At 45.3% G+C, this 26864-nt stretch overlaps 1 protein-coding gene across 5 annotated transcripts in view; it reads left to right on the top strand.

The window, feature by feature from the left end:
* Positions 1-15963, top strand: part of LOC139055421 (monocarboxylate transporter 13-like) — a 218094-nt gene extending 202131 nt beyond the window's left edge. For all 5 annotated transcript variants that reach the window (XM_070532882.1, XM_070532881.1, XM_070532880.1 and 2 more), the window contains 3 exons: positions 4676-4819; positions 12609-13481; positions 15292-15963. In XM_070532882.1, coding sequence (XP_070388983.1) covers positions 4676-4819; positions 12609-13481; positions 15292-15512 — 1238 coding nt within the window. In that variant the 3' untranslated portion in view covers positions 15513-15963. The remainder of the gene's footprint in view (positions 1-4675; positions 4820-12608; positions 13482-15291) is intronic.
* The last annotated feature ends 10901 nt before the right edge of the window (positions 15964-26864 follow it).

Here is a 26864-nt window from a genome sequence, read left to right as displayed (position 1 = left end):
TGTACAAATACCTAACGCCTCTGCGGTCTCACTGCAGAGGACAAGTGCGCGCTGAGAAGCGATGCAACTTATCCATCGTCATTGAGACTTAACTGAAAGCACCGAATGTACACCTCGGCGCATCGATGCAGTATTTGTATGCATGGGGTACTTCAAGGATTGCGGATTGCTTCTGCAGCGGCGAACCACTATCCCCGATGGATATTGCCATGACCCCCAACAGTTGCATCCTGTGCGCCGTAATGAAATGGTGTTTCGAACTGGTGGAACGTGTCGATGCTGTTTAGTGCGTAGTGTTTTAGCGATGAAAAATGCTAACTGTCGTCGTGCTGGGTTTGGAGAAGCGATCGATTATTGACGCTCGACGTGTTTGCGACAGTGGCGGCCAGATGCACCAGAGATGACGGGACGATAACCCCAAATGACTGACGTGATATGTTTATGCAAGGGAATGATGCGGGCTCCATAGCACCATAGCACCGCTTACGGCGCCTTGCAAGCAGCTCGTGACGTGCCGAGTTTCCTTTTTTTTTGTGGGTGATGCAGGTTCTGGTATCGTGGCGCCATCGCAGGCCGAGAGGTGACTGCAGAAACCAGCGACAGCTGAGGCTTTATACGTTTTTGAAAGGGCTGGAGATTAATCAGCGGCAGAGCACTGCGTGGTTTCGGAATGGGTCCAAAGCTCATGCTATACCCGATCGTTGTGAATTGCGGTGAAAGACGAATGCGAAGAGTGGCAAGAGATGACAGGGTCGTATCAAAATGACGAAGAGTTCGAAAGATATTTGCATTGCAATGACACTGAAAACAAGAGTATTTGAATGGAGCGATACTAGCTTAAACAAAATTCGATGCACTGCTTTCAGCTTGAAAGGTGTCTTTCGCAGGGAATCCACAAGGAGAATCAATGAGAGGAGCTTTAGCACAGCTAGTCACATTCCTTTAAGAGCTGAAGACGTATTGAAGGCATAGTCGATTAGAACATTCTGCTTCTGCACGAAATTACGTGAATTTTTGGCAGAAGTCATTGATGCGCCGCTTTGCCCTGCCGTGTATTCCTTGCCTTCCGCAAACCAATCTCCCAAGAAGTAAACAAGTGTAATGCTGTGGTTAATCACCATTTTTAACTGAACAGGCATGAAACTATCGGCGCCAATAAATTCAGCACACGTCGACATGCAAAACAACACAACGTGTCACGGGGCGTATTGCAAAAGATGAATTTTACGAGCGTGTCGTTGAGCCTATTTAACGAGCTTCATTGCATTGCAAGTGATAGTGGCCGTGCTCCTATGCTGGGCACTGCAAAAAAGTATTTATTGATAATAATAAAGCAAAATAGAGTTCTCTTTTACCGCTACGCGTATATAAAATTAACTAGGTATTTTATTTTGTTGAATAAATCAAACTCGGTGTGGTTTTAAATAAAGAACATTTTCTTTTCTGTCGGCATGCCTGTAGCCTGGTGACGTAGTTGCGCTGCAGTCCTTGCTCCAATGACCACCCTTGCTGATTTAGGTGACAATTAGTTCCTAACCGCTTTTCGCCTAAAGCTTCGCGACCTATTTATATCGGCCTTGCACATTGGGCCTTGCGGTTACACTTTTCGCAAACATAAATGACGTTTGGTGGCGAACTGCTTGCGACTTTTCCTTCGCTGAATAATAAAAGCTCCGTCATATATAGAGAAAGAAGCTAGCCGAGGCATTTTAGGTAAATCGGTTTCTAACTAAATTTCCCCCTAAGAAACAGAAGACAATCGATGCCCATAGTTCATCGGATCTGCATACTTTTTTTTCTGCTCTTCCGGTGGTTGTTCTAGCCCTGAATTATCTCTTTAGTATGTGGGAAAGCAACGGGCTCAGTCACTTCTGTACTCAAAGTTACGTCGTCGCCTGCAAATATGAACGGTCGTGTAGTGTTCTCGCTCTGTATACTTCAATTACCCGACTAGCTTCCTTTAAGTTCCTTTAAGGACTTGCGTAAGACACTTGCGGGAGTCCAGTGAAAGCGCTATGCCTAACTAAGAAATTTCTTGGCTAATGGAAAGGATTGCTTGTCCCTATAATGTTTGCACAAGAAGTTAGTTGTGCACTCACGGTTGCCATTACTGCCTAATCCCGCAATCTAGGAGTGTTCTGTCCATTTACCGGTCGAACTTATATACCACCCCTCACGCTAGGCTTACGAAGATAAACGTTCCGCGGTAACACTGCCTCGGCAACTAACCGCATGGAAAGTTTATAATTGCATACGGCATTTATTTTCATATTTCAACTGGTGTTTCCCTCAACTGCATCCAGACATCGCTGTAAACCACGCATAACACACTGATGTAAAGTCGCAGTGACGTATAAAATACAAAAAAAAAGTCATTACTGCCATGAAATTCCTACTCACAATAGGACCTTATACCGTGTCTTGTGATTCTAAAATTTTGAACTAGAAAAGCTTGAGTTCTGCTGTGCTCAGCACAGATTATGCTTGTAGAGATACTGCAATATTTACCTCTGGTAATGTCACTTACCTGTCCTTGAGTCCGGACTTGATGTTGTCAATGATTAGATTGTCCTCGAGCAGATAAATCCTCATCTCTGCGACCTAAAAAAGGGACTTCACACTGTACTTGTTGCCATTCGACAGCGCCACGCGTCATCACAGAATAGGTGTACAGGGATAAGTAAACCTCGGTTTGGTGAGTGCCAATTTTTGAATAAAAATACTTAATAATACTGCCGTCCAGAGGCGTTTGCTTCTGGAAGGCAGAACGGCTTGCTGTCTCTTGGAAAATCGCACATATGGTTTCTGTACCTAACTCGGCAAGTCTGTGCTGTCTCTACATTTTGCTCAACCTGTGAGTTTTAAGAGCTGCCTGTATCGAGAAGGTCATGGATATCAGACATCTGCGGTTGCCTGAATTCACCCAAGCATGTGCGGAAATTATTGTGGACTTCCGCAGTCACCGGTGTACTATGAATGTTTTACTAGACATTGCGACCTATGCAGAAAAGGAATGAAACTGCGGCAGGATGATCATTGCTTTGCACGTATAATTTAGACATGAGGTAGGTATGTAACAGAATCCGTCATTGACACACACTTTAAGCATTGATTCAATTACGCATAACACGTCAAACACTTCAATGGATCGCTTAGTTCCTAAGAGACCGGTGATATATTTACAGGAGCAGCTGATCGTAAAAGAAAGAAATATGAAGTTTTAGCTGTGACGTTCTGTAAGAAAGTGTACTCCGTCTATTTATTTTTACCTGCTTGATGGCTTGGTTGTCTCACATACCTTGCCGTCTTCTTTGCATTGTCATCGTTAAGCAGACATCTTATGCATGCAGACATAAAGCACTATTACTCAAATAATACAGGAACAACAATATGGATTAGTCATTATCGTGTTTTAGGAGGGTAGAATCATTATCCTATCATAAATACCACACAAAGTAGGAAATGCAATAGCGCTGTACAGTCTTGTAAGGAGACTGAAGAAGACATAGAAGATCGCGTATTACGCTACAAGCGTTATGATACTCACACTAAACGTATTTTCTCATAACTACATGCTCTGATTAAGAAACCAATATCACTAGATAAAATTCTCGGAAAATGGCAGTCAAACAATTGTAACACATTCTTGCACGCTCAATAATGTTCGTTATGAAATAAAAAATGACTAGGTCCTGTTATGACAACTTTTATCACAACTTTGTTTGTGTAGCAAAAGGTATATTTTTATAACATTCTGACTCATTCATGTGTCCGTAATCACGTTTGTGATCTACCCATGGCTGTTTGTGGATGTTTCTGTGAGATGTCTTTCACACCAACAATGGACCTTAGGACTTTCTGTACTTTAGGAACATTCGAATTTTCTGACCTGCTCAGAAAACATTTATTTTTTATTAAGGCGAAAGCCTTAAGCGGCTCATGGGTCAAAATATTGTCTGTCCGGTGTCATCGCAAAATTAACCGTCCGGGGTTATGGCACGCAAACTCAATGTCGCCGAAATCGATGCAAGTAGAACCCACGACCTTTGGTGTTAATTAAGGCGATCTTAATTAAGCCGCAAGCAATTAACATATAGTTAAGGTATTTGAGCCCACGACCACTGGTGAGAGAAAATACGCAATTTATTGAATATCTTGTGAGCACGCACGGTTTGGCCTTTACCCCGTTTGGCGTATGAGAAAGTAGCTGCCCACTTTGCTGTTTTTATCTGAGGTTTAGTACTTTGGTCACGGTAATTTCCTTTGTACCTTATTTCCTAAATGTTTTCTAGCATATCTGTGCTACAGTAGTAGCCGGCGCGTTTACACCGCCAACATTTCTTTGAATACGTTTAAAAGTAAAAAAGCTATACCAGGAAGTCACATTAGGAAGAGAGCATGACGTCTGCCGTAGATTCTTTTTTACGGCACTTAACTCGGTGGCGGAGTCAAGTGTTTGATATGTTGTGCTTCTGGAGAGCTAGGAACAGAGAGCGAAGCGCCTACTTAAACCGCATGCACTATGAAGAAGGCATAGAGTGAAAATGTTGGTAAGAGTTCAGCACACTGAATTCTTTTCTCTAAAGCTGGCCAGCCGACCTATTTCACCTATATGTTTGATGCAGTACTACTCTGCACGCAATTGAAAGTGAATCGACACCTTTCTTTCCCGCAGGGCTCCTAGTAAGTCAGCTACAGCACAAGATATCCGTCTATCACATCAGTCTCATGGGAAGCTGCTTGGCGTCCGCAGGTCTCGTGGCGTCTGCATTCGCCCCTGACATTGCCTGGATGACGTTTACTTTAGGGGTCATGTACGGTACGTTCAATTTCACTATGTAGTGCTTTGGGTATTCAGTATAAGACTGAAATATGAAGATTGCTGTGTAGGTCATTGGAAATTCTTATAGCGTTCATTCATTAATTCAATTTATTGATCAACCGCAAGAGATGGAAGCAACCACAGGTGCTGAAGGTAAGATGGATGAAGTAGTTGACACCGATCGAACCAGAACTAAACCCATAAATATGAGATGCAATGTCCACATACCGTTTTTAATTTCAACTTTCGTACTAGCTTAACTAGACCCCAATGGCAATGAATGCCGTAATGCGGATGCGACCTTGTTGTCTACATGTAACGTAGAGCATTTCCTGGCTTTCCATTGGAGGTGTACCTGTTGTACATTAAGCAAAGTACACAATTTACTTGATTGGCTTTGAGAGTGTAATGGCACAATATATAGCTTTTTGGTGCTAACCGAAGAGAGCGACTGGTTGACGTTCTTTAACAGTGAGCCTGACACGCATGCTTGATCATGAGAATAGGACACCAGAAATGACCTACGTCAACAAAATGGTGGTAGTAAAGGTAAAACGTAAAACAGCCAGCTTAAGAGCAGGAAATCTCCTAGTGACTAGTGACAACGCCGATAAAACAAGAGCAAATAATGGTATCAACAAAAGGAAAGCTAGGTTTCAACTGCCTTCTTGATAAAATAGGTACGTTCCTATGTTTAAATAGATCATATTGTTACGTATAAGGATGCACTGGAATGACTATATACTGGTGTATGTTCAAGCGCATATGCATGTAGCCCTGTCCAGAACGAACAGCCCGTATCAGTGTACAACGTTGTCCTTATCGTCTTTTCGAAAATGATAGGCCTGCTCTTGGTCAATGAAATAACTGTTCCGTATCATTACTCCTGGCGGCAGAACAACCGTCGGTGAACTACTCGCCTTTTGTGATAGACTCATTTCGCCCAAAAGCTGATAGGAGGTGTCTAGCGTAGGCGACTACACGGTCATGGCGACGTTGGCATCGACCTAGTCCTACACCGATTCCATGACCACGTGCATAGGTACGAACTTTGGTAGGTGCAGTCGGATCAAAGTGGGCAAGTGCCGAAGGAGTCTTGAACAGGCTGGTGAGTTGCGAGTATGCAGAAGTCTCCATGAAGAATTCGTGTCCTGTCTCAAATGCCTCTTAAGTGACCTCGCGATGCGAGCACAAGTCTTCACGATATGGCGGCAGTGTGAGCACAGCCATAGAAAGCTGCGGACATCCTTTGCAGATCAGTGAACAGGGAAGTTCGGGACGAGATGGCCAAACACACTGATTTGGCGGAAGCTAAGTGACACTGGGACGAGTTCAGCTGCTGTCCTGCTCGGTGAACATGTGGAGGATGGTTGAGAGGCGCTGTATGTGTGTCTCAAAAGTTGGTGAGGAAACGATTACGTTGTCCAAGTAGCATAAACATGTGGATAAGTTGAGGCCTGTCAGCAGAGAGCACATCATACCCTCAAAGGAGGTGGGCGGAGCGTTACAAATTCTGAACGGCGTGACCTTCAATTGGTAAGGATATACAGAAGTTAAAAATGGCGTCTCTTTACGGTCCATATTGTCCACATCACTCTGACGATACACAGAGCGTAGGTCGATAAAGAGGAAATAGCGCGCACCATGGAGGCAATCAAGAGCATCATCAATGCGTCGCAGACGGTACACAACCATTTGGAAAATTCTGTTAAGCTGCCGATAATTCAGACGGACTCGCCTTGTGCCGTCTTCCTTTTTGATCATCAGAACAAGTGATGCCCAGGTACAGTAAGATGGCTCGATGATGTTCTTGACGGGCTTTACTTTGAATAATTCGATGCTCGCGGGCGAACACTCGATATGGGCGCCGATGAAGAGGAAGCGCATCACCAGTATTTATAGGATGAGTTACACCTGTGGCTTCGCTCAAGGGATAGCCGCTAATGTCAAAAATGTCAAGGTAGGAAAGCAGAATGTCGTGGATTCTTCAGTCTGCTGGGTTATTAGTCAGAAGCGATCATCAACCTAATGGCGCTGTCAGAGCGAGAATCGAATCGGCCTTCTTATGAGCCAGAGAATCAGGAGAAGCGGCCACTGTGAAAGCTTCCACTTCGTGTCCATCGAAGGTACAAATGAGGATGAGTGAGACGCCTTGTGGCAAGACTTGCGGTTGCAAGTTGAATTTCAGAACGGGAAGGCAGGTTCAGTTCACCACTATAGACAGGACAGTGTGCGGTACTGTGATACCGTGGGTGAGGTAGATGTCAGTGATGGCCGTGAAAACATAGTCACGGTCAAGAACTGGCGGCAACGAGTTCAAGTTAACGTAAATAAATGTTTGCAGTGGCAAGCGGGCGTACTTGATGAAACAAAGGCGGCTGGGAGGTGGATCAGCGTAGTCCAAAAGGGTGAGATAAAGTCTGAAGGTGCTGGCTGAACAATCGATAAGTGCGGAATGTGGGGTAACGAAGTCGCGGCTCAAGATCACGCCATGCGGGCGTTTGGTAAGGACGGCGAATAGAAGAACTGTATGGCGATCAGCGATGCAAGCACGAGCAGTGCGCATTCTAAAAATGGCTGCTGTTCTCCGATCGGAGACATGGACCACTGACCACCGTCGTGTTGGACTAACCTTTGGAGATATTAGACATTCGCCGGGAACATCACCGCTGACGTGGCGCCAGGCCAGCGCTTAACGTAGGAATGGACGCTCACAAGCTGCGCTCTATATAAAAGTTCCCTCACTCGCTTCAGTTAATCAGCATTTGTGACATCGATTGCAATACAGCATTTTGTCTGTCTGTGCTGAAACATATGCTGTAGCAACCCTGTCTCCATTGATGTCTTCCCTGTTTTTTTTCTAGAAAGGTCTCTTGCTTATGTAACTTGCTCACGAGTCATTGCAGCAATCTACTTTTAATGCCAGTTCTTCTTGTACGTGGGCGTAACTAACAGTTCTTGTGGCAGAATGCCTTCTACGTTCGACGCGCCAAATTTCGTGATTTGAATCTGGTAGTTATAAATCTAAGATGCTGTCCCATACGTGCAGGTTTTGTCGGCAATTATTTCTAAACAATCTGCCCTACGGGGGAAGAGGTACCCTTCTGAGCATAGTTAATCACGTCTAAACCTCGGAATCAATCCCAGAGTTCTAGAAGACGGCATTGGTGATGTCAGGGACCAAACCTGCAGAGGATCGCGCAAGCATAGCCTGTTATGGAGCCACGCACAAACATTTTGTGCATGGGAAATGTCGCAAAAACTGATTGTCGTAAAGTTAACCTAACACGTTAAGAAAGCGCAAAAGCTCCAATTGTCTATTACCAATTTGGCAGTGGCTGTGCGCTCAGGGCAATGTCTTTCACTCAGCCGAATCAGCCATTGCCGAGTTGGTGGTCTTTCGACACTCGCAGTCATAGGTGTTGGCGAAGAGTTTGACCATGTGCTCAAGGCAGAGATCACCAACTGCAAGCTACGAGCGTCTCCGAAAAACTCTTAGATTTGTATACGAATTCTTCAGCGGTCAATGTGCCCGGATTTAGCCTAGGTGAGTGCATCACGACAAATATCCCTCTTCCACAAAAAAGTACTATATACCCTGTATTTCAACTTTGGCATAGGCGTCCTTCCTGAGGAATAACAAGGCGGAAAGTGGTAAGCTAAAATGTCCATTTAGGTGATATCTGCATGGGATATTGGGATACCAGCGCGAACGGTTTTTACGGATAGCCAAAGGTGCAATTTCCATCATCGAACGCCACTCGTCGAAGCTTGCCTCAGTGTCCACATGGAAAAAGTATGCTTTCATACATTTTTCCAGGAGTGAGGCGGAAAGCAACGCGCTCAGTTTTGAAAAATAGATGTCAACGGATTCCCCGGGCAACTAGTGTTCGGTTCTTGGGTGTCACTGTAAAAAGCCAACAGTTCTATAAATGTGCCATTGAAAGTGTCGTGGTCGCATGAGCACGCATTCCCGGTATCGTGGTTTCTTCAGTAGAAAGGTTCAATGCGTGTCGTCGCAAACCACTCACTGAAACATAAGGTCAACTTATCTGTTAACAGCGCAGATACATTTGCATTTAATTTTAGGCACAGATTCGTCCTAATTTCCCTGCATGCACTTCGCACGCTTTGAACTGTTGCCTCAATATCCCAGAATATTGTGCTCTTACAAAGTGCTTGCGTTCCATTATATTGTGCAGCAGCTCGAAGAGGGGCAGTTCCGATCGTGTGGATGTCGTGAAGTGTGAAGTATTGAGCTTCATGACGAGCAGTCGAGCCAGGGCTACGAAGGTGGAACTTATTTAGGTCAAACCGTCCATTAGAGATATATTCGGTGATCGTATAAAACGTGTAAGTGCTCGAATGGGACTTGCTTGCCACCGATGACGACAGGATGTCCTGTTTTCGTATTACCTGAAGCTCCAAAGTATACAGGCACCACGACAGGCCCCACAAAGAAGAAGGCAGACTTGTTGCGTGCGAGAAGCGTAATGACATGGGGTGCTGTTCAGCAGCGACCACCCTAGAAAAAGGAGGAAGCGAGAGAGGCGGTAGCCAGAAACACGGGATGCAGGCGAACGCTCCTTCATAGCTCGTGGATGCACGTATATGTCGCTAGTGTGGAAAGCAGCAGCGATGACCATTCTTTCAGCCGTTAAAGCACGCCGAGATAGCCCCAGACATCTGCGAAGCCTTCACTGTACTGTTGGACGCAGAGGTTAGTTTTGCCTGTATGAAACCGCACTGCCGTGTTATGTCGAAAGTATTCTAAAGCGAGCAGTTCGTTTTTTTTCTTCATTTAAAATTGCTCCATGTGAGCGCTCTGCGTTATTCGAGTATTAAAATAAGAGCATGAACTGAAATGCACAGTTTAGCGCTGATGTTCACTGAAGAAAGAGGAGCGTGGAACAAGTAAATAGATGTACAGTTACACAAAGAAAAATTGCGTAGATCGAAATGAGAGCGAAAGCACAATCTCTGGAAGTTTATTTATTTATTAATTCATTAACCTTTTTTTATTCATTTATTTATTGTGCGCTCTAAGCTTTACAGCTTAGAAGCTTTACATCATAAGAAGCCAAGAAAGACGTCTGACACTGACACTGATATGACTAATCAAAGTTGGGCCTCTGGGTTAACCTTTTTTCTTCTCACTTATTACGTAACGAGGGTCTCGAATCCGGCTACATTGATGCCTTCAGGTAGGAAGTGTGATTTTATTGACCAATTGATACTTGCCGTGGTTGCTCAGTAGCTGTGGTGTTGGGCTGCTGAGCACGAGGTCGCGGAATCGAATCCCGGCCACGGCGGCCGCATTTCGATGGGGACGAAATGCGAAAACACCCGTGTACTTAGATTTAGGTGCACGTTAAAGAACCCCAGGTGGTCAAAATTTCTGGAGTCTTCCACTACGGCGTGCCTCATAATCAGAAAGTGGTTTTGGCACGTAAAAACCCGTAATTTATTGAGCGGTTGCCTTCACCCGAAAAGATCAAGTTCTTGTGACGCCTGCGGCAGAAAGGATGTTCCACGTCCGCCGCCAAGGTCTGTGAGTGCTAGCGCTAGCACTCCCATTCTTCTACAAGGAAACAGAAATACCGAAGAAAGTGAACGGGGAAACGGCGCCGTGGTATCTCATTTGGTAGAGCATCGCACATGAAATGCGAAGGTTGTGGGATCGTTCCCAACCTGCGGTATGTTGTTTTTTCATCCACTTTCATTTCCATTAAATTGTCGTTCCTTTATTTCATTTATTAGGCACAAATAATTTCACCCTATGCTGTCTTTGTTGCCAGTGTTTGTTGGCCTCTTATGATATGTAATGACATGCTGACACACAGGTCATTGCGCTATGCGGGCACATACCTGCAAAAAACAATCGCAAGGAAAAAATACCAACGTAAAAGCAAACCTAAAAAGACACCAAAGGACCTATTAACTTCTTCGCGGGATCTTTCTAGGTTACTAATGCTGGCGGTTGAGGCGGAGAGGTGATTCCAGTCACGACAAAGTTTGGGTAGAAATGAGTTCGAATATGGTAACCTGTTTTCTCGAGGAGTATGAACTTTCCTATAGTGATCAAGGCGTGAAGATGTGAAAGGATCAGGCTGTATACAGCGCGATTAAGGTAGGTGAAGGTGATAATAGGTGTTCTAGAAAAGGCAGTGGTGAGATAGCTCTCTGCGCGTGAAAAGGGTATGGCGATTAAGGCTATTCTTCATAGTACTTACACATGACGTTCGAAGATAATGCGAAAGTATGAAACGTGTTGAGCGATATTGAACTGCTTCGAGCTTGTTGATAAGTGTTACCTGTCCGTGGTCCCCATACGGACGAACCGCGTTCCCGCTCAGGACGTACGTAAGTGATATACAGCTGTTTTTAATGAAGATGGTGCAAGGGAGAAATTACGTTATAGGTAACCAAGCATACGATTGGATTTGAATGCTACATAATCAAAGTGATCAGCCCATGACGAAGAGTTAGTAATGCGTACACCAAGATACTTACCAGTTCGAAAGAATTCAAGCGAGTTGGCATTGAAAGAATGCGAGTAGTTAGGCAAAGGCGCGTGGTTACGGGAAAATCTCATTGTTTTACATTTAGAAATGTTTCATTTTCCAGAGCTGACACCACTGCGTAATATTATTAAGGACTGTTTGCAGCAATTAAATGTCGGTATCATTAATAACTTTCCAGTATGTAACACAATCCTCAGCAAAAGGACAGATGGTGAATTTATATTATTAGGTAAATCGTTTCTATAAATAAAAAAATGTAGTGGGCATAGAACAGAGCCCTTGGGAATGCCTGTATGCACAGGTACCTCAGGAGAATCGGTATCATTAGTGGGAACAAACTGCGTGCGGATTAGAAAGAAATTCTTCTATCCGCTGGAGCAATAGCGTGTCAATACGTCAGTGGCGTAGTTTTATTGAAAGCAGCCGATGGCTAACCTTATCGAATGATTCCGCAAATTCTAGGAAAATGAAGTCAATTGCAACACCTGTATAAAGGGAAACATGCAAATTATTAGTAAACATGAGTTGTTCCGTTTCGCGTGAAAATTACTCAAACATCAAAACATCAGCAAGAGGGATGTAAGTAACGTGTTCCATTTGGTTACAAGGAACGGGCATAAAATGAATAGGGTGGTAGTTACGGGAGTTATGCCGGTCGCTGGATGAGTGGACTAACGCAATTACATTGAACTGCACATGACTGCCGTTGGTAATAGCGCACAAAATAAAATGTAATGCGATATTGCTGTAGATAATCCGATCTTTCTTATAAAACTGCAGCGTTGGCCAACGTTCCTTTACGGTTGCCGCCTCCCTAATAAAGCATAGTATTCACTTTCTGTAACGCCTTCCACATTCACGACGCTTATTTCATTTGTCTCGGTTTTCCCTGGCTGTTGTAGTTTAGGCATTATTATTCCACTTATACATAAAACTATTGTAGGATTAGACTAGAAGGTTCCTCTGGAGAGTGACCTTTAACCTAATGGATTTTGCGCAAGGGCGCCTCACTTTATATTTCACTGAAATCTACCAGGATTTTATTTTCCCTGCAATAAAACCAGTGCCGAATAGTTACTGCCAGTACATCTTGACAAACGGTGCCGTGAAGTTAAGAAATGGGAGCGTGACTGTGTCTGCTTGTGCACTATTAATCAAGCACAGTTATTTGAGTAATAATTTAGAAGCTAGTTGTACCGCGCATTTACCTCAATGTAGGAGGCCCTCAAGGGTCAATTTTATTCTTGTTGTGCGTATCCCAGGAACTGGCATAGGAAGTGCTCTTCTCGGCCTGTGCCTATACCTGCTGCTGTACTTCGACGAGTACAGAGGAACAGCCACTGCCATTATGTGGATCTTCAGAGCCACGTCTGGAATGGCTGGCATGCCACTCCTGTGGCATCTCACGGGAAGCTTCGGTATTCAAGGCTGTCTCCTCGTTATGGGAGGTTTAGTGATGCATTGCGTGCCAGTGATTATGCTCATACAGTCACCGCGACCCTGCAGACTGTTCTTCCAAAAGGCGGTCAACAAAAGTACAGTTTACGCAACAGGCGACAAAAACGTGGAAGGCCCGTATAAAAAGATCGCTACGGCTGCCTCTTCGACAGACTGCGAGTGGCACCAGTCTACAATCCGTGAAGAGAACGCACCTAGTAGCAGGCTGCGTATTGCTTTGACAAGCTTTACGTCGATGCCCTTTTACGTGCTCGTCATCCAGTCTGTGATTTCCGAGTATGTGTTTGTCTCCTTCACTGTGACCATTGTCGCGCATGCTGTAGACAAGGGCCTAGAACTTCATCAGGGTAACCAGATCGTCGTCTTCTCTGCTGTGGGACTCCTGGTCGGTCGGATCATCATGCCTTTCGCGACTGACAAGATACACTTCAGCCGATGCCCCACGTCGGCTCTCTGCTACTTAGTGGCTGCGGTCTGCATGCTCCTGCTGGTGTGGGTACAGTCCTTCGGTGGCATGATCCTTCTGACTGTCGTGATGGGAGTGGCACAGGGCTACATACTATGCATCAAGACTGTGCTTATAGCAGACTACGTGGGGGTGTCGGGAGTCAGTTTTTGCTGTGGCGTGGGAGGCCTGGTGACCATTCCCGTGTGGCTTTGTGGGCCTGCCATTGTAGGTGAGTGTAACAGCAGAGCGTCACGAAAAAAAGTGCACAGTAAGTAATATTTTGGGAACGGGTACAATATTTGAACTTCAATTTCGCCCCCATGCAAGGTACAGATGAGAGGGGCACATACAGAAAGCCAGAAATTCGGCGTGATTAATTCTGTGTCCCTTATCGATTTTTGGCAGGATATATCAAAAATTTGCATAAGTAGAACACCTGAAAATAAATATAAGTACATAGCATATAATCTACAAAGGAATATACATATAAAATATGCGTTGAGAGAATCTAAGTTCAACGTTATTTTTGCAAAGCAGCAAACACCAACATGAAGGCAGAAGCGCGCGTTTTACGGAAGTTACATTAAAACAACTATAAACAAAACTTAAATTAATTTTGCCCAAAGGGAACATGAATAGAAATTAACTGATAAATACGTCATTGCGCAATTTCAGGTTCTTTTCCCGGCTCAAAGATTCGCAATATATGTCGGATGACAAGTTATACGTACTTGTGGAGAAGACGCCCCTCTGTCACGCAGATCGCCAACGGCCTGCTCGCGCTGCTGGTCATTGGTGCATCTCAAGACGGTGCCTCACACTGCGTCGCTGCTTACTGAACACTTAGCGTCCTAGAAGGCCACAACCAATTAATCTCTTATCCCTTGGTTGAGGTGCTAGGACATGGAGTGCCCTAGAAGAGACTATGACAAAAAGTCGAAGAAATTCTCTGTGGCGCTTTTGATGAGGCAGTATATAAGTTGGAGGAAGTCATTGCAATCAAACACAAAGGGAACATCTTCAAAGCAGCATCGATTGTTCCAAAGCGATCGCGTTTCTTGCAATATTTACTGTGAAGAAACAACAAAGAGGAGAGCGAAGGTTATGAATAACCACAATCCGCGACGAGAAATAATCGAACAGAAAGAGTTGCGAATTGTCTTCAGTGTAAATTACCTGAAACATTCTACCAAATTTTTAGCACTGGACGCAACTACGGCCACGTTATTTCCTTAGCGTGTATTCACTTCTCAGAAGCTCTCCCGCAATAAAGAAACGGTGAATGACAACAGCGTGCAAATTATGTCTTGCGGGTCGTTCTAATAAGTTAGTATCAGGAGTGTCAAAATAAAAAAAAAAGTGTATATGTGCGAAATGTCGGAAGCCGGTCAGCTTGTAAATGTAGATAAGGGATGGAAGAGCTTGGAAGAGCGTGTATCTCATTTATTATTTTGCCAACCTTAAAGACACCTTCGCAGTGTAACATAATGAGGGGGGGGGAGAGCTAAAACACCAAGGAACATTAGGGCGAGAATAGGTAGAGAGAAATAACTATAAGAACTTACTTAATATAGATATCTGCAATCTGTGACGTCAAACGTCAAGCGAAAACTCAAATTTACTGAAGAAAGGTAGAGTATATCAGTTTGAAAACAGGAGTCAAAGTAAAAGTAATGGTCAGTGGTCAATGCGCACAGTTGTGTTTTACATTAAATGCCTCGTTTAACCCCTGCTGATAGATAAAGAACAAGTGGTCGTCTAGATGAGATGCAGTGTTAGAATACAATACAAGTTCAAGAAGTTCAAGTGATTTGCAATGTGGTGAACGCGGTTTCAACTGTGAATTTGGGACCTCAAGGAGGTACGGCGTAATGATAACGCATTTCTCTTGCACTTACCGCTAAATCACCACTGAATGTTCTATTTCACACTCTGCTGGTCGCTATTACATCAAACCAACCGCTCTGCAAAGAAACTGTATATTATATAACGCAGCCTCGAAATCGTCCCTCTAATGCTGTCTTACCACGACCTTGCAGGATTCTTCCGTGACACGAAGGGGTCATACGATCTACTGTACGTTACGTTCGCTGCGCTCTGCTTCCTTGTCGCAACGCTGCTGGCGTACTTGACCTGCAGTGACGTAGCCCAACGAAAGCGCCGGAGGAAGCAATGCCTTGGCGAGGACGGAGCGGCCGAAATGAGACCGATGAACAAAGACATAAGTACCTCCACGCTGAAGGAATGCATCGACTGCTAATGTAGGAAATTTCTCGTGAACGAATTGACAGCCTCGGTGTTCTCATGAGGCGCGAAGCCAAGACGAGAAAGAGTTATTCGGCGTTGAAAGACAATGCGTCGTCCCACACCTCTGATATATGAAATGTACAGGTTCATTCACGAGGTTCCTATTCCCAACACCACACTGAGGCTATGAGAGAGGCTAGAGAGCAGGGGCCATGGTTTGGTTTGAACTTTTGTGGGTAAAAAGCTTGCACCTGGATGCGCAATTATGCACGAAATATACTAAGTTCACATTGTTCGCAGTAGAATCGAGAAGCCACGTATATTTTTATGCGAAGCATATTACGAGAGCTCAACCCAGCTCCTCAGGCGCGGCGGTGTCGCCTTCAATACCACGTGACACCGTGACGTCACGACAGAGGAGAAGTGGCTTTGGCTCAACTCTTGCAAGATGGGCTGGGTGGGAATCACGGTGTAAGAATAGGATAGGTGGCTGAACGAAGGCCGTCCCGGCGGAAAAAAGTCGTGCATGTATCGCTTTGCCCTCGGCAGATGGCGCCACAGACACAAGGGCCTTGGTTTTGAACCAGAGAAGCAGGACGAGAGTCATTGCGGATGTGAAAAGCGTCAATAAAACGTTCGAATTCGCTTCTTACGGTAAACTAGATGCGTATGTTATTCGAGCTTGAGACGGAAACTTGTTTGCGATGAACGAAGCATACGTTTCACGACATTAAGCGTTCTCCGGGAGCTATGTAGTGCACGCGCTCATCCATGCCGGTATAGGAGCATGGCACAATGAGTCCAGCGCAACGGTAGTTGGCAATACTGATCAGGCTCCTTGACGCTGCAGCGAACTTTGTGAAATATTAGTGGCTACGATACATGACCCAACCACAGACCTTACCATGATGAAATGCCAAAACGTCCGCACGAAAACTAGTTTTACGTGTACTGTAACCTATATAAGCTCGCAGTTAAATTGTAATGGACTGCAAAACAACTTTCCAATGTGGCTATTCGAAGGCCGCATTTTTTAATAACTGAAGTTGAATGTTCTGGTAGAGGTTGTTGTGATGTTAGTGTGCAGGATGGCCTAGCCTTGGTTTGACGGCATTTCCTCCGCGTGAGTCAATCATATGGACGACTGTCATCTAAAAACCACGGACGCAAAAGCAGTAAAGTTTTGAGCAGATTGACATTTATTTGACATGTACAGAGAACATGCCATAAACTGAATTATTCGTACAAGCGTTAATGTTCCATAAACAAACCGGACACTGGCACACATGTCGCGCACACGGGTAAGTTCATGACGCCCATCATTTAATTCAGCACATTAAACGTAGAGTTTTCACCTACTGAAGCTTCGACAGCTTTCGCAGCTCCTTCGACTTATTTTTTGCCTCAGATTTCTGTTGTTTGCAGAACTGCCTCATTCTCATGGCTACATAACTGTGTAGCACGCCAGCCATAACTTCTTCTTTATGGTCGGCACAGGAGAACTGAAACTTGTACTTATCAAGCATGTTTTCCAATGTTAATTCATAGGCATTTCTGAGAGCCGCATGCTTGTGGAATTCCATCTCCGTTGCATGAAGCAACTGAAAAAGACTTCGCTTTGGGTGCAAAAGACCTCCCCTGGTTTTACACAGAACAAGGCTGCTTTCCGGCTGATGATGAAGTGCGCTTTCTTCCAATAACCCTTCACGGCATTTTGCACACGTTGTGCTTTTCAAGTACTTGCGGCATATAAAACCAGCTAAATAATAAATTATGCAATCTGCAGCTGCCGGTGCTTCATGCAAGTTGTCGAACACATGGTCAACTTCCTCTTCAGCAGCAACTAGGCCATCTAGCTTCTCTTTGAGTTGCTTAAGGTGTCCTTCTGACTTGACACTGTCGTCAAAAGCAAGTTTCAAATCTTTGAGCGTGAGTACAGGTGCACCTTGCCGAGATTCATTTTCAACTTGACAGTTTCCGAATTTAGGGGGTTTAATCAAACTGTAAACTGATATCATGTTGTAAAGCTGCAGAAATGTGGGCATAGATGGGTGGTCATTTTGGCCACCAGCCTGTCGGATAATGCCAAAAAAGCGTTCCAACACGTCTTGGTTAAGTTTTCCTGTTAAAACATATCTGAAACCGCACTCCTTTAGCAGGTATCTTGATAGTTCCAGTGCGGACAAAATAGTCACACGAAGGCCCTCAGCGGTTTGCTCGGTTAGGAAACTTGCTCTTGAGATTTTTCCTGATACGACTTCTTTTTCCCATTTATTTAACCAATGCAACGATGAGGCCAGGACCCTCAAATCTCGGCTGCCAACAGTGATGCTTTCCTTTGGATGGTTTCGGTTAAGAGCATCAAAAAGATCATTAAACCTTAGTGTGAATTCTACTGTTGCCTTGACATTTTCGAGCCCTTTTGTGCCTCTCTTCGAGTAGAATTCCAAGCCTTTCGATACACTCAAGCTGAACAATTGAGTGGCCAACTTCACCCGCATTTTTTCGGTCGTTGAAGGGTTGATGTGGGACAGAGTCAATTTGGGGCAAACACGCAAATTTCCCGGCTGTTTAGAATCCTCCATAAACAGCCTGTCAAAATGTGCCCAGTGAACACGATCGCCATTTACGCACAACACTTTCTGTGAAAGCAAACGGTTCCGAACGCATTTCAAAAGATGGGGTGCGTCAGAAAACACATATACGTTGCGTTTTTCATCAACGGGGTGGATGAAGTAGTTCCGGGTATGTTGCAATGCTCCAGTGACGCCGAATTCCTTCCACATCGCACGGTTCGTACTTGCGCCATCACAGACGACTGCGTCGACTAAGGCTCCCGCATCTTCAAGCAAAAATATTGCTTTTAAGACGAGCTGAGCGAGTACAGCTCCCTTTGTGGGGCCCTTGCTTGCAAACACAGCTATCGGCTGAGAGTACTTGTCGCCAAATGACCGAAAGGTAAATACAAGCCCGTGGTCAGCAAGGTCGTCGGGGGCCTCTGAAGAGTCTCCATAATCAGTGAAGCCACTGTATGTCATCGTCTTCGAATGAACTCGAATTTCCTTTCGGACGCGCATTTCGTCGAAAACAAGTATCCCGTGGCGTTGAAAATCGTCTTTAGTGGTCATCTTCTTCTTAAAGGCCGTGAAAAACCTCTTGTCAAAGCCACACCTGACTCTTATCATGCTCAGGTACTTGCGCACCGTCGTAACGCAAGGAAGGGGGAGCACCTCATTATCTCGCAGGAACGAGTATGCAGATGGGCTGCGTATGTGCAACAGCAAGCACATCAGAAGCCAATCCTCTGTGTACCGTCTGCTTTTTTTGTTCGTGAACCTCGCTGCTGCTACGCACTCCTTTACCACAGTCAGCTGAGCACTAGGGAGATCTATTCTGCGTAGTTTCTCACCCAGTTCTTCTTCTGACATTTTTTGCATGTGGATACGAGCTTCTGCAAGCTCCGCCGACATTTTTTTAAAGCGGTTGAGCAGACGATTTTTCGACCTTTTCAGAGCATAATTTGCCCGACGCAGTGCTGCAACTTTGTCCTTGCTCTGGTATGAAGTCAACGGACGCGTACCTGAAGGCCTAAGCCTGCGCTTTCTTTCTTCTGTTCTTTTCTGGTGCATTCGCAGGACGTTTGAAAGGCCAGAACATTTGTGACATACTAATAAGTTCGAGTCACTAGGGTCAAGAACAATAGAGCATCTCTTGTGCCGCCATCTCTGGTTGTTGTCCAGATATGCGCATTTTGTTTCAGCGTGCGGGTACTCCAGAGTGCTCGGTCCACCACTGCACAGTTTTGTCTTATCAACGTGCTCTAAGAAAGCCTTAACGTCATCCATAGTTGTTAAAGTACCTTCAAAGTGCACATCTGCCATTGAAACTGACCTGCCCATCACGGTTATGTTTGCCAGCATATCTTCATGAATTTCAACAATTTTAGTGGTTACGAACGAAGATGCGGTGCTCACTGGCGATAGGCCTGCATCTGACAGTAAACGGCTTACAGGTACTTTGGTGCGCTCCAGTTGGGAGAAGACGACACTTTTTACTTCTCCAAAGTCGAGCAGGTGGTATCCCCATGATTTTGACGGAAGAAACGACCGTGGTAAATCGCCGAACAAGCTTGCGAACGCAGATTCCAGGGATGAGCTAGGTCCAGCAGATTGAGGCATATTATCACATGTCTGCTCTTCAAACGCATCCATGTCGTGCTCCGGTGCACTCGGCAACGCTTGAAACGAGCTCCCATTAACGCCACCACTGTCACTGCTACACGAGGCTTCTTGCTCGTTACAATCTTTTGATGAAGCGCATTTTCTTTTCGACTGCGACCACGGTTGTCTTTCCGCCGGGCGCTTCCTTGTTTTCACTGTTTTAGATAGGTAAGCCGGGCAGTCGGGAAATCTTGTGGGAACAGCATCGCTCGCCAGCGATGCCTTTCGCGGAGCACTCACCAAGACGTGTCCTTTGTAGTGCGCTGTCCAGGTCTTGGACACAAGGTGAGGCTCGAAGTGCTTTTCGCAGACGTGATCATTCGGCTGAAGGACTCGATCCTTCCTTGGGATAGCTCGACGCCAAAGGTTCAAGCGTTCTTCGTCTTTCGGTGGAGAAAAGAGAGACAGTTTCTCCGTACAGCCTTTGTAACCCGTTCTGCAGCGGGGAACAAAACATTTCTTGCCCATCACACTCACATGTGCACGCCTGACACCAGAAAAAGAAATGCCGAGCCGCGTTGGGATAAGAGCGAGCGGCGCTAACATAACCAATGTAGGCCCCTAACAATGTCGCGCCACCTGTCGGAGAGTGAACAAAACATGCACCAGTGTTGGGCACTGCCGCTCCATGTTTAGCGGCCGCCGTTCGCACACCTATCCTATTCTTACACCGTGGTGGGAATCGAACCAGGGTCTCCGGAGTGTGAGACGGAGACGCTACCACTGAGCCACGAGTACGATGCTTCAAAGTGGTACAAAAGCGCCTCTAGTGAATGCGGTGTTGCCTTAGAAACGAGCTGTTTCTAAGGCTCAGGCGTGCGTCGCTTGCTCATTCGCACATCTCGTTGCCGCGCCGAACGCTGCGTTGCTCGACGCTCACCGCGTCCAACGCGGGGCGCGTAGTCGCTGCGCTGTAGCCTATTGCCGTACACCCCTCGGCGGGTCGACGGGAACGCTGTGGCATTCCACTCTTGAAGGCGAAGCAGAGTAACGCATGAGTTGTTTTTTCGTCTAGCCGAACCAAATATAGCCAAGCAACAGCAGTTCACCAGGCTAAACAGTGGTTAAACAACTAAAATAAAGGCTAGTATGCTTCGCATCCTGGGCTTAACCTTACCTAAGCCACAGCCATTTTTTTATTGATACATGCAATCAAGTAATTACCCATAAGTAGTTAATTCATTTATTGGAGTTCTAAATGATTAGGCATCAATTAAGAAGTTGTATACATCTATAGGAAACGTCCAAAAGGGATGTATCGCGCGTACAGAATTAGCGTGTGTCATTTTCGCAGCTGAAGTTGAAAGCGTTCAAAATATACAAATATTACACTTGATTTTTCATTTACCCACACCAAAAAGCAGCGCCCTCTTGCGATCACTGGCTACTAAAGGTAACGAAAAATCCCTGCGCACGCACTGTTTTCACGACGCGCCGTTTCGGTGCTCTCTCCCAACCAAAACAAACGCGACGTATTGTTTTCTCGAATCCGGCCACATTGATGCCTTCAGGTAGGAAGCGTGATTTTATTGACCAGTTGATACCCGCCGTGGTTGCCCAGTAGCTATGGTGTTGGGCTGCTGAGCACGAGGTCGCGGAATCGAATCCCGGCCACGGCGGCCGCATTTGACAGCCTCGGTGCATCAAGACAGCACAAACGCGACGTATTGTGTCGGGATAAGCGCAAGCGTAGAGCTAGTACACTAACTCTATGGGCACAAGGTGTTAGTAACCCCCAACCTAATATTACTGATTTCGTTTGAGGACACTACACTCTGGTGCGAGTTTAGTGCGGGTGAACGCGTGTTCGCGGGTTCCATTCTACATTTAGTGTGCTTTCTCTTTCTGCTGGAAAAATTAAGCATGCTAGATGTATATTTCTGGGAACATCCCTGTTTTATGATTCTTAGGGATATCTGCAACTTCTCAATTGACGTTTCTATAATACGGCAGAGAATAACCCATTACACAACTAGGTTTATTTGCCTTATTGAACATATTAAGCAAAATTATTACTGGCGGTTTCTCTGATCTACTGTGAAAAATATGTACTTTGATTCCTTCATGCAAAGTAATCCATCTATTTTAAAGCTTGGTTCATGTTCGTTGTGAAACCACGTGTGTGTTTGGACACGCTTTAATCAAGGTATGCTCAGGCCCGGTGAGAGTACTTAACTGCTATCAGAATTATGTTCAGCTCAGAAAGAGCCGGCACAGCCCAATGAACAAATGAAAAAAAGCAAAGGATACATATAGCTTAAGGGAAGGCACGAAAAATAGCCCATTTCTCTAAGAAGGCGAGTTCTCCTTGCAGCTTGCGCAGTGCGCTGTTTGCACAGGCGCTGCATGGCTGGAACGGAAACCACAGATAGTACTTTGCCCCCCTAGAGTTGTTGTAGATTATGAAGTGGCGGAGTGGTTGAGCAGATTCGGGTGAAGACTGCTCGCTAACTGTGCTCAGTGGTGGAGTGATGTTTAGTAATGCATTAAGAGTAATATTGTTTATTAAGTGGTTTAAGTGTTGTGAAGCAGTGGGCCTCTATGTACTACATGTACAAGTGGTGTAACAATGTTCTAGCATAGTAGTGTTCAGCAATCATATTTCTGCGTTCAATAATGAACTGTGTGAAGAGTGCAGTAAAGGTAATACTTCTAATAAAATGATGTGTGATGAATGTATACGCTGGTGCGAACGAGGAAAAACGGTGAAAGACATGGCGTCCTGGTGCTGGGCAAAGCATTGAAGATGACAGAAATATAAGCACAATGAAGGAGACGGAAAAGCAGCTTTTCACATGAAAAAGTCTTGAAGGAAGGTATACTGTCTCAGGAGTTAATAAATAAACGCGGAAAGAAAGGGAAAGAATACGATAAATGAGAGAGCATGAAAGCAGGAGGTGGCAGCGGAAGAGATAAATAGAAAGAAGACGTAGGAACATGCGAAAGTGGCCCAACCAAACAGCTGAATATATGAAAGAAGGAGAAGTGGCAACATGCACGCGGAGCTACGTGGCCAGTGCTGCGAAAGGACACGCAGCAGAACAGAGCACCCCTCTACCGTCTTAGACGACGGGCAGGAGAAGGAGCTGAAGGCCGGACGTGACAGACCTATCGCGGAGACTGCGGCAATAGAGTGGAGGCTGTGCCTCTGCTGTCGCGACTGCGGCCTACGAGCTAAGCGGGCGCCACACCGGAGACCCCAGATACAAGCTGACGGCATCGCTTCCGATGGTCTCTGAGGCTACGGTCCGCAGGCTAGCGGAGTCAGCTGGGCGATTCAGGCGCCTCGTTCGCGCAACCACCTTGAGCTTCTGGCAAGATCAACCGTGGAACGGACGGTGGAAACTGCGACGTCGAATTCATGACGAATAGGCGGCGCCAACGACTTTTCGAGGGAAGAAGCGACAACGAGGCGACCCGGCAACATCGGGGGAGTCAATGCAAATGTTGTGAACTTACTGATGCATTCTGTGCGGGGAATATAGGGAATGCGTGGAATTAACTCGTGATGTTGATTGCTTGTTTTTGCATGTCTTGAAGCTTTGCTTTTTCAATGATAAATGTTTGTCTTATACATGCAACTTTTCTCTGTCTGTCTTTAGTTTGTGAAAATTCGTGACAATTGGCGTGCCTGCCCCGATATACATCGGGCTCCGTCATGACTTTCAGTATTCTAGAGATACGTTGGGACCGCATATTAGCTACTGTTCTCGAGCGAAAGCTCAGAAGGGAGCAGGACCTGAAAGTAATTGAAGATGGAAGGAACTCTGTCCATGCTGATCTATTAGAAGAACGTGCTGCAGTTCAGAAAGTAAAATAGACGAAACAGTTTCGAGAGAGAAAATGTTAACATGACATAAGCCGACAACATGGTGCCTAGCACTCATAGCACACCTGAAGCGAAGTCTGAGACATGCGAGCTGTTGCTGCAGAAGGATTACCACTGTAAGTCTATGGATAATCGCACCGCCGAATCCTGTCACACTCGACAGCTAAAGGTAGAACACCCGAATGATGAGTGTATGAATGATTTATGAATGAGTGTATGAACACCCGAATGATGAGTAGTGCAGTGTACTTGCGGAAACACCCTGCTCATGAAAATGAACAATTCTCAGAACAGACAGTACAAAAGGACACTGAAGAGAGAGAGAGAGAGATAGAGAGAGAGAGTACCTAAATGCTTCACACGGTGTGTTTTGAGAGTAGAGCAAGTGAACTTATCATGTAGGAAGGGTGACTACCCACACGCGGCAAGTTGTCTGATGATATGGCGATTTTCGACAGCCGCAGCCTCTGTGAACACAAGCTACTGACCAGCAAGCAAGACGTTTATGTCGGTACGAACACAGGTGAAGTTTCATGAGTCGCGATAATGAAGTGCAAATTAGACGGACCACGACATCAGACAAATATATTGAGCGAGCAGAGAAAGCAAAGAAAGCGAAAAGAAAGACGGGAAAGAGGGAGAGACGAGATCGAAAAAATGCTTTGAGGAAAAGAAAAATCGGAAGTCAGCCCCCCCCCCCCTCCCCCATGAGGAAGACACAAAGCGAACACTGGTGAGGACGCTCTACGGTGCTGTTCATTGTATTGCCACTAAGAAAAGGTCATTTAAGTTTGCGTTGATCAACCTTAGATGATCTGAACATGAAGACTACGAAGAACATCATAACGGTTCTGAACAAGAGCTGCGAGAATATAACTGGAGATCCAAAGCGTGCCACAATAACAAGAAATAATTTTTGAAGAAACAATTTTCAACTTCTAGTTCAAGTGCAAAGCCAGCAGCTACACTAATCGCTCCAAAAGGCGCGCACGCCGAATGTACAGACGGAAGATAGAGATCGCTGAGAGTGACATGGCGCACAAACAAGCATGAGTTCTTGAAGCTAAGACCATGAATTTTAAAAAATGGCAAAGTTAAACTCCACAAGAGACTTTCAAACCAGGCAGGAACTATCCAGGCGCAGGAATGAGAAGAGTTAAAATAAGTAGCAGCTCTAGAAATTCTAGGTGTTAACATGGAAGAAATCACTATGGCAACAATGAGGATAAGAATGCAATTCCACTTGGGAGAGGACGAGGGTCCTATGAGGTTCGGATGGATTGATAAATTGATGGGGAGCACTACTGGTATTTGGGACGTAATGTAGGTTATGCATGTAAAATTAGAGAGTAACTTGCATTCGGGTGTGGATGTTTCTTACCATAATATCCGTTGGGTAGAATACAAGAAATGAACGCATTAGGAGCATTAGGAGCAATGAACGCAGTAGGAGCACAGTGCTCCGAAAGGTACTCACATGCTGTAATCATCGTGGTAGGTGAAGCCCTGAGCTTGTATTTGAGTTACAGTTGATCGAAAATGCTCCTTTTTTCCGTAAAATGCATGTGTGGCGCACACCAGAGATAGTACCTTGCCATTCGCAGAGTTGGTTGGTATAGATTGTGAAGTGGCGGAGTGGTTGAGCAGAGTCGTGGGAAGGCTGCTCGGTATATGTGCTGAGCGGTGGAGTGGTGTTTAGTAATGCCGTAAGTATTGTTTGTATTGGTGTGAAGCAGTGGGCTGCTGCGGGCTACGTGTACAGGCGGTATAACAATGTTGTGGTATACTAGCGTTGAACAATGATTTTTTTTGGTGCTAAATAATGAACTCTATGAAAAGTGCAGTGAATATTTGAAGTGAAATGATGTGTAATTGGTGTGCACACTGGTGCAAACGATGAAAATGGTGAAAGACGTGGCTTGCTAGTATTGAGCAAAAATATTAAGATGGCAGAAACATCAGTAGAAGGAGGAAAATGATAATCAGCTTTTCACATAAAAGCCCCTTGCACGTAGGCGTATGTCATGAGTTAGTAAAGAAATGGGGAAAATTAGAAAAAGAAGGAAGTACATAATATAGCAAGAAAGCACGAGGTGGCAGTGGAGCAGATAAAGAGATGGATGTCGGAAATTCGAAAGTGGCTGTAAGGAAAGAACTGGATGCATGAAAGAAGAAGAGGCTCTAAAAATGTACGTGGAACTACTTGAACAGCGCTGCAAAAGGGCACGTAGCAGAAGAGAGTAGTCAAGCTAGGCTCCCGGATGACGGGAAGAAAAGGGGGATGAAGGCCGGATGTGACGGATGTCTCCTGGAGACGGCTGTAATCTATTGGGGGCTGTGCTTAAGCTGCCGAGACTGCGACCCGTGAGCTAAGCCGACACCACATGCCTGACCTTAGTGCAGGCTGACGGCGCCGTTTCCGAGAGTCTCCGTGGCTGTGGTCCACAGGCTAGTGGAGTCGGTCTGGCAATGCGGAGTTCAGGTCGCCCCATGCACCGTCCTGATCTTCTAGCCAGATCAAGCGTACACTGGACGAAGGAGGCAGTGACGTCGCATCGACGACGCATCAGCGGGCCCAACGAAATTTGGTTGAAAGTAGCGATGACGATGCGGTGTGGCAGTGCGGGTTGACTAAATGTAAATATTTTGGACTTGTCAACGCATTGTACCTGAGGACCTTGGGGAATATGTCGAATTAACTCGTGTTGTGTAGTGTTTGTCTTGAGTTTTCTTAGATGATTGATTTTTTTCATTTATATAAGCTTGTATTACACATGTGACTTGTCCCTGTTTGTTTATAGGTTGTCGATAGAGTAAGAAAGTGTAAAGTATTACGTCGTGTTACGTTGGAACCCGTAGCACCATATTTTTGCGCTCCGCAATATAAATAACTCCCTGAACAGCATCAAGAAAGCAACTGCAGTAATATTGGCACCTTTAACAAGGTGAAGTACTCACTTGCAATAGGATTGTCATTGAAGAAACATGGTACCTTGGCAATTGCCCAGACGCACCATCAGATTATTTAGTTTCCATAGTATTGTGGGTCTCGAGTCGCTATTGTCAACAGCTTAGCTGCACACGTTCGTACTCATTCATGCCTATTTGCTCCATTATTATAATTGTTCCCTCGCATAAGCTCCGATTCCTTCTATTACCTTTCCGACTTGGTGTGCGCAATCTAGCAGGGAAAAGGGGCACGTCTCAGAACCATCTTTTTTTCTGTGAAAGTAAACCCCATGTGTCTTCTAAGACATCACCGGTAATAATTAACATACCGTAAGCATCAGAAATACATCGGCTGGCAATATGCAAA

The sequence above is a fragment of the Dermacentor albipictus genome, chromosome 2 (assembly GCF_038994185.2).
Source record: "Dermacentor albipictus isolate Rhodes 1998 colony chromosome 2, USDA_Dalb.pri_finalv2, whole genome shotgun sequence".
Lineage (NCBI taxonomy): Eukaryota > Metazoa > Arthropoda > Arachnida > Ixodida > Ixodidae > Dermacentor > Dermacentor albipictus.
Note: the sequence above shows the minus strand (reverse complement) of the source record. Positions and strands in the feature narration are given on the sequence as shown.